Source organism: Somniosus microcephalus, chromosome 23 (assembly GCF_052327205.1).
Source record: "Somniosus microcephalus isolate GS21.2 chromosome 23, FLI_Smic_1.0, whole genome shotgun sequence".
Classification (NCBI taxonomy): Eukaryota; Metazoa; Chordata; class Chondrichthyes; order Squaliformes; family Somniosidae; genus Somniosus; species Somniosus microcephalus.
The window spans coordinates 18,397,921-18,411,531 of record NC_141009.1 but is presented as its reverse complement, the minus strand read 5'-3'; the positions used below and the strand labels follow the sequence as shown (position 1 = coordinate 18,411,531).

The 13,611-nt window shown below is 44.2% G+C and overlaps 1 protein-coding gene across 5 annotated transcripts in view; it reads left to right on the top strand.

Annotated features, from left to right (window-relative positions):
• The window catches only part of ddx31 (DEAD (Asp-Glu-Ala-Asp) box polypeptide 31), a 110,857-nt gene that overhangs the window by 76,587 nt on the left and 20,659 nt on the right, over positions 1–13,611 (top strand). For 4 of the 5 annotated variants that reach the window (XM_085965531.1, XM_085965533.1, XM_085965532.1 and 1 more), the window contains 2 exons: positions 5,486–5,594; positions 11,581–11,764. In XM_085965531.1, the coding sequence (XP_085821657.1) occupies positions 5,486–5,594; positions 11,581–11,764 (293 nt within the window). Of the gene's footprint in view, positions 1–1,144; positions 1,203–5,485; positions 5,595–11,580; positions 11,765–13,611 lie in introns of those variants that run through there. The other variant, XM_085965534.1, reaches the window with a different exon arrangement.

Genomic DNA, 13,611 nt, shown 5'->3' with positions numbered 1-13,611 from the left:
AATGGATTATAATTAATTGACATGGCATATTTGTCATTGTATTACCAGAAACTCTTTTGAAAGAACTGTAGAAAAATAATTGAACTGCACAAGGCAAAAGATTCAGATAACAGAATAAACCAAACAACCTTAGGACATCACAAGCACCCTATTACTTTTCAAAAAATAATTTGAAACCTCTTTTTGTTCATTTTCAAAACTTGCTGGGGACACAGTGGTGTCTGCAGTTCCATGGGATGATTGTGTGTGGAAATTAATAGGTGGATTATTCCTGTGCATTATGGGAACACTGGGACAGATTTTCGACCTTATCATTCATTCTGTCTAGTTTTATTGTTACTAGACCTGATATTGTTACTAGACCTGGTGCAACATATTTTGAGAGGTGAGCAACGTGACTACGTTGTCGTCTTTTAAAATGCCTGTAATATTCTGCATTCATTGGGTAACCTTGCTCAGCAAGCATGATGATACCTAGTGTGACAGAAGTATCAAACTTGTACAGTAGGGGGTGTTTTTCAGAGGCTGAAGTAGGAGAGTTTCTAACTCTGCCAGACCACGGCTGAGTATGCATGATGCTGTCACTGTGTATAAAGACAGAGAGTTTTCATCTCAAGACTTCACTTTTTAGCAGGAAAAGAACAATTATGATAAATCTTGTATATTTTCACACTATTTAAGTTATTCTCAGTGGACCTAAAATTAGACCTGAGCCCTGTGAGATCTTGTGGTGCACTTATATTGAAAGTACGGTTTGACACCAGCACTGTTTTTTGAATCATGCAAGTGGTCAGTATGAACATTACAAATCAAACAATTCTTATGGATTAGAACAGCCATTCAGTCCACCAAAGCTCATCCCTCCAGTATGCCAACTCTTTTACTATAGCATCCAACCTCATGTTCTGCGTCTACTACCCTGCCTGGCAGATCGTTCCAATAATGTATTTCTCTCGCATCTTACTCTTTATACAAATTCTTCCCAATGCAGTTTTAAAATGATTTCTCACTAATTAATTTAAATGTATGTCTGCTGTTCCTACTATTGAATAGTAAACATGGCGAAGTGTATTGATTTGTTAATGTTGCTGTGCTGCTGATTTGTAAGGTGCTGGCTCTTAGCTGTGTGATCTTTCCCGCACAGTTCATTCACCTCTTAGCTGGTCTGTCCGGGAATGGCAAGTCTCTCGACCGCCAGGAAGGTGAGCCGTTATGCTACCTCCTTACACCACTTTCTAATTGGGCAGTAGAAAGTACTGTGCATGCATACTTAAGCATGCATACAATGCTCTGTTCACTGGCCACCTGGTGAAAGTCGTTTACTTTCATTGAATATTCAACATTAAACTTTACGGCACTTTTCACCATTTGAAAAAGTTCAAAATTCAGCTTTGCACTGATTGCAGTATAACTGCAAACCAAGCTGGGGCTGAAGTGATGTGACGTCATGTCCCCCAAATACAGAAAATGCAAATTGCCACTTTAGCACTGGGAAACTTAATTTATACTGCATTTCTTGTGTAAGCTGCATCACACCTAAGAGCACAATATATACAGTAATACAACCCTATCGGTGCTATAATAAATTTTCCAGTAAGTGCAATAGGGGCTGTGGTAGGGCATTCCTTCTTTCAATATCATTGCTGTGTGTTCGAGCTAAATAATGAAAAAGTGCTTCCATTTTGAGGATGAAAGCTGTTGATATAGTGAGCATGTACAATATGGTTGTGCGTTGTGTTGATTTGTTAATGTTGCTGTGTCATTGCTGGCTTGTGGCTGTGACCATTCAGTTCCAATCGCTGCTGCCCTGTTTGGGGAAAGACAGGCCAGTTGCCCTTGAGGTGTGTGAAATAAATTGAAGGAGAATATTACCTATGGCATTCTTGCATGCCACCTGCCATCCCCCTTGAGGTCTGGGCAATCGCTTGGTCAAAAACTGAAGTGAAGCGAATTACTAGGGAGTAGGAGAATTAACAGATTAATTAAAAAAGTAATTGCATTTTGTTTATGACGCAGTTAAGCACGTTCCTTTTTTTGCCATTTTGTCTCAAAGACGCTGATTTGTTACTGGGTTTATGGTTCCACTGGTGCTGGGTAGCCCTCTGTTACTTTTTCATGTCTCGGTCTAGAATTTGGCAAACTTAGCAACCGAGGAGGGTGTCACAGCCAAGCCTTATTCTGACCGTATCCAACTTCCACCCACATTCGCATTCCAGCAGGTCTCACTTGACCAGAATCAGGCAAACTTGTTCCTTTTCCTCCTCACTACTCCCAGGGGCATTGAGACAATATGTTACCAGTCTTACAACTGCCTTGAGTGAAATCGGCTAACTCTGAGCAGATGGGGGATCAGACCTGGGACCTTCCAGCCTGTGGGACTTAATACTACAGGAAACTCTTTTTTTATCCGGCACCGACGGGACCGGCGTGGTGCCGGTTGATCAAAAAGTCCAGATTACAGAGAGGTATACTTACCAAGGTATGAGAGCCCCGGTTACACGGCCACAGGTGCAGGAGCCCCGGTTGCACGGCCACAGCTGCAGGAGCCCCGGTTGCACGGCCACAGGTGCAGGAGCCCCGGTTGCACGGCCACAGGTGCAGGAGCCCCGGTTGCACGGCCACAGGTGCAGGAGCCCCGGTTGCACGGCCACAGGTGCAGGAGCCCCGGTTGCACGGCCACAGGTGCAGGAGCCCCGGTTGCACGGCCACAGGTGCAGGAGCCCCGGTTGCACGGCCACAGGTGCAGGAGCCCCGGTTGCACGGCCACAGGTGCAGGAGTCCCGGTTGCACGGCCACAGGTGCAGGAGCCCCGGTTGCACGGCCACAGGTGCAGGAGCCCCGGTTGCACGGCCACAGGTGCAGGAGCCCCGGTTGCACGGCCACAGGTGCAGGAGCCCCGGTTGCACGGCCACAGGTGCAGGAGCCCCGGTTGCACGGCCACAGGTGCAGGAGCCCCGGTTGCACGGCCACAGGTGCAGGAGCCCCGGTTGCACGGCCACAGGTGCAGGAGCCCCGGTTGCACGGCCACAGGTGCAGGAGCCCCGGTTGCACGGCCACAGGTGCAGGAGCCCCGGTTGCACGGCCACAGGTGCAGGAGCCCCGGTTGCACGGCCACAGGTGCAGGAGCCCCGGTTGCACGGCCACAGGTGCAGGAGCCCCGGTTGCACGGCCACAGGTGCAGGAGCCCCGGTTGCACGGCCACAGGTGCAGGAGCCCCGGTCGCACGGCCACAGGTGCAGGAGCCCCGGTCGCACGGCCACAGGTGCAGGAGCCCCGGTCGCACGGCCACAGGTGCAGGAGCCCCGGTCGCACGGCCACAGGTGCAGGAGCCCCGGTCGCACGGCCACAGGTGCAGGAGCCCCGGTCGCACGGCCACAGGTGCAGGAGCCCCGGTCGCACGGCCACAGGTGCAGGAGCCCCGGTCGCACGGCCACAGGTGCAGGAGCCCCGGTCGCACGGCCACAGGTGCAGGAGCCCCGGTCGCACGGCCACAGGTGCAGGAGCCCCGGTCGCACGGCCACAGGTGCAGGAGCCCCGGTCGCACGGCCACAGGTGCAGGAGCCCCGGTCGCACGGCCACAGGTGCAGGAGCCCCGGTCGCACGGCCACAGGTGCAGGAGCCCCGGTCGCACGGCCACAGGTGCAGGAGCCCCGGTCGCACGGCCACAGGTGCAGGAGCCCCGGTCGCACGGCCACAGGTGCAGGAGCCCCGGTCGCACGGCCACAGGTCCAGGCGTCCCTGTCGCACGGCCACAGATCCAGGAACCCCGGTTACACAGCCACTAATATACAGTAAAACTTACCTGAACCTACTCCTAAATTTTGCCGGTTAAGAGAGATTTCCGGATATTTAGGTGCCGGTAAAAAGAGAGTTTCCTGTATTTGCTTAGTACTGCACTAGACGGCACCTGTGCCCACAGAGCTATCAGGAACTGGTGCTCATCTTGTACCTTCAATTTTACTGTGTCAAGGGCAGGCATGATCACTCGACCTGTTTATTATGATTATTTAAAAAGATTTGGGGGTAGAAATTCGTCTCGGGCAGTGGCGCAAAGCGTGCGGTATCTGACCGGCCGCCCGTTAGACGCAGTGCCTGATGTCCAGTCCCACTGACTGCAGTAGAACTGAATATCAGGCTCTGTATATAACAGGCGGCCAATCCGATACCGCCCGTTTTGTGCTACCACCCGAGACGAATTTCCACCCTTTTATCTCCAAAATAAAAACAAATTAATTTTGAATGAGCATTCCTTAAATAAAAAATTGTAGAGGAGAGGGGAAAGCACCTGCATCTTAAATTCACGGTCTCAAATTACGGCATTGATGGGACCATGTGGCACATAATTGGCTGGTTTTTATAAAGTGAAAAACTATTCTAACTAGGCAATAATAGATGTGCTTTGTAAGTCATGATGTATATATGATTGATCAAAGTACTGTGTAGCACCTTGTGCTAAAGGTGATTGTGTCTTCTTCAGACTCATTAAAATCGGAACAGTTATTGTTGCTACCCAATCTTATACTGTGTGTGAAGGGCTTAAATCCCACTCTATAGCCCAGACAAATATCACTTGCAAGTCCCTGATTAGACCCAATTTCTGCTGGAATCCACAGCAAGCTCTTAGCTCTTGATGGAGGCCATCTTCAATATAAAAGTGGTTATTAGAATTCTAAAACCTTTCCACCAGTCAGCCCCCCGATCTATTCGAAGACGTGTAACACATTGTATACAATATCCAGCTCAGGGATCAGCAGCTGAATCTGTGTTTGCTCAGTGCTCAGAAGGATTTCCACTCTTATTTGGTGCTGGCTGCTGAGTTCAATCTCATGCCAGCAACTGTTACACTTTCTCATTAATTTTAAACAGTAAAAAGGAAAGAAAAAACATACCTTCCATTATTAAAAACTTTATTCCTTTAATAACATGACGCTAGGTCCTCGGGGAAAGGTCAATCATCCTTTAAAAAGTAATTTGACATTCATATTAAAAGCTGAGAAATTGCAAGAGGCACTGGGTGGGAGCTGTTGCAGTCCACAAATAACACCAAGCTGTCTTATTCTATGTGATCTTTAGCGACATTATATTATTTCTTTTCAGTAATATTGAAGGGATTAACCTCCGTGCCCCTTTGTGATTATTCTGTAATTTTCTTGTTATTAAATCTGCTATAAACCCATCCATTATTTCTCACTGAAACACTCATTGTTTAGTTAACCCTTCGAGGACTGCAGTGCTGTTTGTCAATTAGAATGAAAGTCTAGCACCAATTAAGACTTTAATTTTATTTTGAAGTGCTCAGAGAATACTGACTGAAGAAACATTGTTAGATTTGGGGTGTAATTCTCTCTATATTTACTTTAGAAATGAGTGCTTATTATTGCCACAGATGTTGCATGATGGATAACCCAGGTGTATTCTGCAAGTTTCAAAAATAAATGAACTTCAATAGTTAATGAGCACACTTTTTTTCCACTCACGCACACAGTCGGATGGTGTTATCCTGCAGGAAGTAAGGGAATCGGCAACAACCTTACAAAAAGAGTATGAGAACTACGTCCATTCATCCAAAGAAACCCTCCTGCAAGCCAAGAAAGGTCAGTTGCCATCTACTGCTCTTTGGTTATAACACTATGAAACCATTGGTGGTTTTTCATGAGCAAATGAGAATTAGAGCTTTTTATAAATGGAGACCTTTTATTAGTTCATCATTAATGAAGGAACTAGCACTTAACACATTTTTCATACACAAACACAACAAGGAATAGAATAATTTGATATCCACCGTTTTCTAAACTAAGAAACTGAAGAAGGGATAATGGATACAGCGTTAAATCCACATCAGTACCAAATAACTAATTGGTAAACTTAGACTGAACAAGTCAAGGCTCTGGAGCAGAACTGGATGATCCTATACCAGTCACTGTTTGCATATATCTTGTGGAATGTTTTTTTGCAATGCCTGTTTTACCAGTACTGAACAAACTATTTGATTTGTTGCTATCACGGAGAGTACAGAACGCGTTACTCAACTTACAGTATTCATTGTCACGACCAAAATACCTCCTAATATCTACACTCATCCTGTTGGATTATACGTTGGATATTAATCTTTAGTCACACGGATCAAAATTAGGAGACCATGTTATTAATCAATGCATGATTCTGTCACACCTGTATTTACAGGCAAGGCAAACAGGTTTACCTCAATTTCTAACATGTAGAAAATGAAGGTGCTAAATTTTTTTGAATTCATTTTTTTTATTTACTGGCCCAGCTGTTGTGATTCATGGCTCCCTCCAGCATAGAGGATTTCAATGCATAATCTCCTAAATTGAAACTGGCAATTATCTACTGCAATAAAACACATTTACTCTTAATTTTTTAATGCATGCCATATATGACTCCTAACTCTGGAGAAATTCCTGATGGTGGTCTATGAGGATGTGAAAATGGGGGAGAAAATAAAACCAGCAAGTTTATTGAAACCTGCAGATTGTCCAACAATCCCATTAGCGGGATGTTGTACCACTTGATACTGTACACATTAAACTAATGTGACATTTTTAAAAAATATACAAATATGGAATGTTTATACAGGTACACTATCCCTTATCCGAAAGCCTTGGGACCAGCTGAGTTTCGGTTTTCGGAATTTTTCGGATTTCAGAAGGTATTATTATAAGACTGGGAAATTTGTATTTAATATAAATTTTAAAAGTTCAGGCTACCTCTTGCGACTGTTCCGTGTCTCATTCCCCTTCCTGCTTCTCTGGAAACCGGATATCGGCTGACTCCTACTAAGCTGGCCCGCAAATCAGGTCGGGGGTCGGGTGGAGGGGGAGAAAAGAATATCGGACGGGCTGCGGTTCAGGTCGGGGGGGAGAAAAGAATATCGGGCGGGTCGGGAGAAAAGAATATTGGACGGGTCGGGGGTCGGGTCGGGTCGGGTGGGGGGGGGGGAGAAAAGGATATCGGACGGGCCGCGGTTCGGGTCGGGTCGGGGGGAGAAAAGAATATCGGACGGGCCGCTGCATTGTTGGGTTCACTCTCCCGGTACCTCCTTCACACTGCCCGGCTCGGCCTGAAATCTCCTACCCAGGAGGGAACTCTGTGACCCTCTGCCCTGCTCAGCGTAAGTCGTGCGCCACTCTGGTCATGTCGTGCGCACGACTTACACTGAACGAAAAAACTTTCGGTTTTTAGAGGTTTTCGGTTTTCGGAAGTTCGGATAAAGGATAGTCTACCTGTACAAAGTATGTGCAGTGTTTCATGAGTAGTTTAATAGTCATTTAATTTGCACTTGTTACAAACAATGCATTAAATGTACAGCAAAACCCGATCCTAGGGAAGAAATTGTTCTGGTTCTTTTTAAATGCATTTACATTGATTGTACACATAATGGCCGGTGCAGTTCTTGCTCTTCCCTGTCCTCACCCCACATCCACAGGAAGCAGCTAGATAGCAATCAGTAGTGGTAACCCTGGCTGACTTTTTTTCTCTTCCCTCTTCCAACCTCTCCCCACAACACACTATCCAGGACACTGAGACCAAGTCCTTCTGCTGCCCTGGCTGTGCTCCGCTACACAGATCAGGAATGAGACGTATGACCTTCCTGGTTTGAATGGCTCAGTTCCTCACTAAGCACTGCATTTAGAGACTCGGCCATTGGTGGAGCTATTTTTTAAGCTGAAATAATGGCAGCCTGAACCAGGTCCACGTCATTCATTTACAGCAAAGTGAGGAAATGTTGAATTCAAAGTAAATTTGATGCTTCCTCTGCCTGCATGTAAAATCTGACTGGAAAATGCTTCATTTCCCATTCTGGCCATCCCTCGTCTTAACGAGTGCATGTGCGCGATAAAGAGGTGAATGAATTATTTAAGTGCTTAGAAGGCATTGCAGCTTTAACTCAGATGGTATTGATCTGAAATAAGCACACTTTTCCTTGTAAACAGAGCTTTAAAATATTCCCTAGGTCCTGTCAGCCACAAATCCATAAAATGACACATTTTATTACTGTTCATAAACACTGACGTGCTGCTACTCTCTCTCAATTCTACTTAAACTTTGTGCAAACAGGTTTTCAGCTGAAGTTCTTCACTGTAGAAAATGTCTGTGACTGCAGTCCATTATCTCTGTATATTTTTCCAATTGTATTTTTCTCAATCTACTATTTAGGCTTGATTTTAAACAAGCTATTTCAGTATTAATTTGTACTTCTATCTCATTATATTTCTGTTTTAAGCAGTGATCCAATTTCCTTTTCGAAGGATACTGAACTCCCCGTTTGCTGTGCCTTGATACTCTGGCTGGCTGTACCTATCTAATGTGTTGGACTTGATTTCCCATTTTTTATGTATAGTGTGTGTTTTTATTCAGCTTATTACCAGCTCAAGTGTAGTACAGGAAACTTTTTTATCCGGCACCGACGGGACCAGCGTGGTGCTGGTTGATCAAAAAGTCCGGATTACAGAGAGGTATACTTACCAAGGTACGAGAGCCCCGTACACGGCCACAGGTGCAGGAGCCCCGGTTACACGGCCACAGATCCAGGCGTCCCTGTTGCACGGCCACAGGTGCAGGAACCCCAGTTACACGGACACTAATATATAGTAAAACTTACCTGAACCTACTCCTGAATTTTGCCGGTTAAGAGAGAGTTTCCTGTATTAGGATCTCTCTCATTCAGAAGGAGCCCCTAGTCAGCCACTTTACAGCCCTTCCCCTGCACCAGTTTTCCCACTCAACCTTCAACTGTGTTTTGTACAGGAGGTATTTGTGCTCATCAAGTGAAGGATGTCCTTTCTGGGCAGTGGAACATTCTACACCTAGTCTCTGGTAATAAGTACTCATCCATCCAGTACAGCACAGGTTAGAGGCAGAGAAAAAAAATGGTTTTCTATCCTGGCCCAACGTTGGTGTAAACACCAGCTTGAAAACATCACTCTTGCTGCACTAGTATGAGTTTTCCACTTCATGCACAAGCATCCAGGTGGCCTAACAGGATTATTGAATTGTGGATAGGTTTGTGCCCCTGCCCCCAGCCCCTTCAGATCAATATCTACCCATGTAGACCCTTTACAGAATCCAAGAAAGAAGACTTTCATCCTATCAGCCTAGAGGCAGTTCAAACCCAGATACCAGAGGTGAAAAGACTTTGTTCTTATCTATTGGTAGCACCTGATGTGTCTTTTTTTTAAAAATGTGTTCTCAAAAAAAAAATGATTTGGCGATATTTGATGTTCCCTTGCTTATCGGTTCCAATATCTATTAATCTTAAAAATTATGAAGTTTCTGCCTTGTGAAAGCTATGCACGGAATACTGTGAGTGGAGTTCAGCACTGCAAAGGATTAAAGTACATGCATTGTTGGGGGCAGAGTGAGTAGATTGTGAATCCTTCCATTGACTGCAGGCGATGCCAAAAGGAAACAGTTGAACCTGGAAGCAACTTGCTCTTTATTTTCTGCTGCAAAGAAACGTCCTGCTCGCTTTTTATTCTCTGTTTATCTGGCTCTTAACTCACAATTTCATCCTTCAGTAAGATCTCTTGTGGAATTACACCCCAAACTAACTACAGGAAACTTTGTGCTATCCGGCACCGACGGGACCGAGCTGTTGCCGTCCCATCAAAAGTGCCGGACAAACCAGCGCTAATGTTGAAACATACGGAGATTTTGAGCTCCGTATCTGGCAACAAACCCTGTTGCTTAGCAACAGCTTCTAAACAGTCGGCCGTACCTTGCAAGCGTCTCTGTAGCTTAGGAACAGCTTCAGCAAGACCCTGCAGAGCTTGACTGGTGGGAAAAAAAAGCAAAGAAAAGAAAAAAAACCTAACGAAATGGCTCCTGATTTTTGCCGGTGGCTCGAGCATTCAGGACAGTTAACCTCCAGATAAACCAAAGTTTCCTGTAGTAACTAGTTTATCTCCTTTGGCGTTGCAGACAGGGAGTCGAGACCAAGTATAGGTTTCAGGTAAAGCAGGGATAAAGACCAGGGGATGTTTGGACCAGGGCATGCAGACGAAATTCAGTCCCCATTTTAAAATCATACATTCTGTCCTTATTTTTATATTGCCATTATAAATGCCATGTCTGCATTTATAATGTGTAAATTACACCCTCCTGCCACTGGTGGTGCTGCAGATTTTAAATATATTGGGCCGGATTTTGCAGTCAGCAGTGAACTTACGGCGCCAGCCATTCATTACATTTACACTTGCCCACAGACTTTCTGTGGGGTTTTGCGCTGGAACTTGCTGTGATTAGAAAGCCATTTCCGTGCAGCGCCCTCTACAGGGGATCTGGGACCCGTGTGAACAGAGCAAGCAACTGTGTATCTCCTTAACCAATCAGATTGAAGAATTTTTAATGAGGCACACAGAATTTGAACCAGGATAGTCAATTAGAATAGTTAGTTCGAATAGTCAAATCATCTACAGGCCAGGAAGCAAAATAAAGAGAGGGAAAGAAAAATGGGATTAAGAGAGAGAGCACAAAGAGACAGAAAGAAAAAGGGAGAAAAAATTATTTACGTTTTTTTAAATCTCTGGCTATAATTAAAATCTGAAGAAATGAGACTCCACACTTGTAAAAGTAAATTTTCAGTGCCAGAGAGGTTGTTTGGCAGTAATTAAGACTTACCACACCGTTACAGATTTACTTACACTGGAATGGACAAGCCCTAACTTTTTCTGTCAGGTTTAGTGTGTATCACATAAGTACAGCAACTTACTGCCATGCCATGTGTTTCAATGTCGAGTCACTCGGTGAGATACCGGTCGGTATAACGAAGCTTCTGGAGGAGCAGGGCAACTCGGACAGCAACAGTCACTAGAATTTGCTGTCCAAATTACACCTTAATAACTTGATAGCCTCACTGTTATTTTTACAGCAAAATCCAAGCCACGATAAATGTGTCTTCTAAATGGGAGTGGGGGGTCAGTCCCTCTAATCTCCATTCCACCCCCAATGACTCATGACTATTTGCTTTGAAATAATTTAGATGCACGCTGCAATCCATGCTTAAAACAAGCAGCAAATAAGAATTCTCTCCTCCTACAAAAAGTGCACGTTTATGTCCTGCTTGAATAATCTAATTAAATTTGGTGTTGCTGATTTGATATCACTAATTCCATTTCAGCACAGGTTACTAATAAGGCGTTAGGTTTGGTATTCATGACACAGTAGCAGACCATGTTACTACAGACTCACTAAACTTAGTGTCTGCAATACACCTGTAGCAGGCCACAATTTAGTCTTGTTTTTCCACTTTATGTGAAGTAAGTGCTTCAGAAATTCTTCAATGATAAACTTGCTTCATAATTTTCACACGTTACAATTTAGAATATAATTTTAGATCCCTTGGAACTACTGTTTGCAGCTGTGCAACACTTAAAAACAGTATTAAATTCGCACACCTTTATTCTATCTCAAACAGAGCTTGTGGCATAAAAACAGTAAACCCTTCCAGGCTCCCTTAAAAGACAGAACATTTGTGCTTTTATTTTCATTTTTCATGTACTGTATAATTGCTGCCACAATGTGGTTGATTCCTAATCACATTTTTTAAATGTTTTTCAGCGTTCCAGTCATTCATTCGAGCATATGCCACATATCCAGCAAGCCTAAAGCAGATCTTCCACGTGAAGACCCTTCACCTTGGACACACTGCCAAGAGCTTTGGACTCAGAGATGCTCCGCAGAACCTGAGTAGCACAATAATGGCCAATCAACAAAAGAAGAATTTTAAACCAAGGGTAAAAAGGTGAGGGCCTTGACTCTGCATGTATGTCTATATATAATATATATATATATGTCTGTGTGTGTATACATTCTGCATTTTTGCACGTTAAATGTTTCTAGTTACCCATAAGGGCCAGAGCTACAATGGGACTGCAAATATAGTGTTATTTCAATGCTACACACAAAAGTAAGGCAGTGTTCCAAACAAAATTGTGATTGTTGCATGGTTATCGGGGTCTTTCAGTTTGTATAATCTAGTTTTACATTTACCTGTGCAGCATTCAAATGAAACTGTGTTGCCCTATTTGTGAAGATGAATTTGAATGTACACTGAAAACCTTAGGTTAGTTTTGTTTGAATTTTATAATGTTTACATACTAGTGCAGTTGTAAATTTTGCTTGCCTGGTACTTTCAGATGCAAGGAGCCTGTCTTTGTTCGGTATACTGTATTGTAATGTTACATGCTTCAGGATCAAGGGAATAAATTTCCTCGGGGGCTTCTCCCGCTCTGCTATTGTAACTTAGGCAGAAACCCCAGTTACGCGTATAAATGAGGTAAATGCCGAGCTTTCCACCAAAGTTGCACTAGCGGAGCGGGAGAAATCCTGAGGAAGTTCTCTGCCAAGGTATTTTGTTAATGGTGACTGAACAGAGTACAAAAAGGCTACTCTCCCTTGTCTAGGTGTATATTTAGGGTAGGCTGCTATTGCTACCCTGGGGCTAATTGAAGGGTTTATTGCCATCTTCCCTGTTGAGTCCAGCTACCCCACCCTCTATAGGAGTGAGCGGGGTCTTGTTATATAGGGATCCAGAGTGCTTGGTACTTTTCCAGTCTTAGCTGGAGCACACTCACTCTGACTGACATATATGCCGTAGATAGATGCTTTATGCACAGGTTTGTGCCGGGCATAGTGATAGATCTACTAGCTGCTGCAGTAAACACTGTGCTTGTTTGTTGAGATTCTCGTTCCCTCCAGGATAAGCCTTACAGATCCATTATGGATTTGTTTTATAATAAGTTGTTTTTACTTTTCAGTAGTAGACACTGAACCAAATATATGTATTATTGCCTTAGTCTTCCAAAAGGAAAAACCCATAATTCATAAGTGTCAAGAAGCGGGTGGCACAGTGGGTTGGCATATTGTTCCTTCACCCCTGGGTTACTTGGGTTCAAGTTCAGTCTAGACATACATGCTCAAAATCTTCTTCCTCTCAGTTCTCAGAAACCTTGTTCTTACTGGGCATGGCTCCATAGCAAAAAACTGTCCACATTTTGGCACAAGCCAGTTCTAGGTTGGCATTTACTCAGAGAAACCACAAGGACACAAAGTTCGTACTGGTGCGGTAGGGGGTGTTTCACTATGGCTCGGGTTAAAGCACGCCGTTGGAATGGAGTGGATGGAGTTTTACTTTGCATCTGTCCAGATCATTGCTGACGCCATGTGCCCAGCATAGAAGTGTTTAATTTCCCCAGCACTCTCATTCCTCACCTTGAATGACAAACATCAGCAAAAAATATAATGAGCTCACAAGAGTCACAACTGCAGTTGTATTCAGGTGTAACCTGGAACGAGTACACTATTCTATTCGTTATACCTTTTATAATGTATTTATGTGGAAAAAAGATGGAAACAGTTTTTGTAAATTTTTTTCAACCAATTTATTTGCAATTGATAAGAACACTGGTGATTGCCACAATTGGACCCTCTCCCAACTCTTTCTCTCCCCATGCTCAAAGTAACATGGCAGATGGCAGTTAGTTTCCAAAGATAGACTCACGCCTGCTACAAACCAAAACTCTTAAACCTCATATTCGGAGTGAATAGGTTAGTGTGCCACGGGATCAATAAATAATGACTCTCTTACCA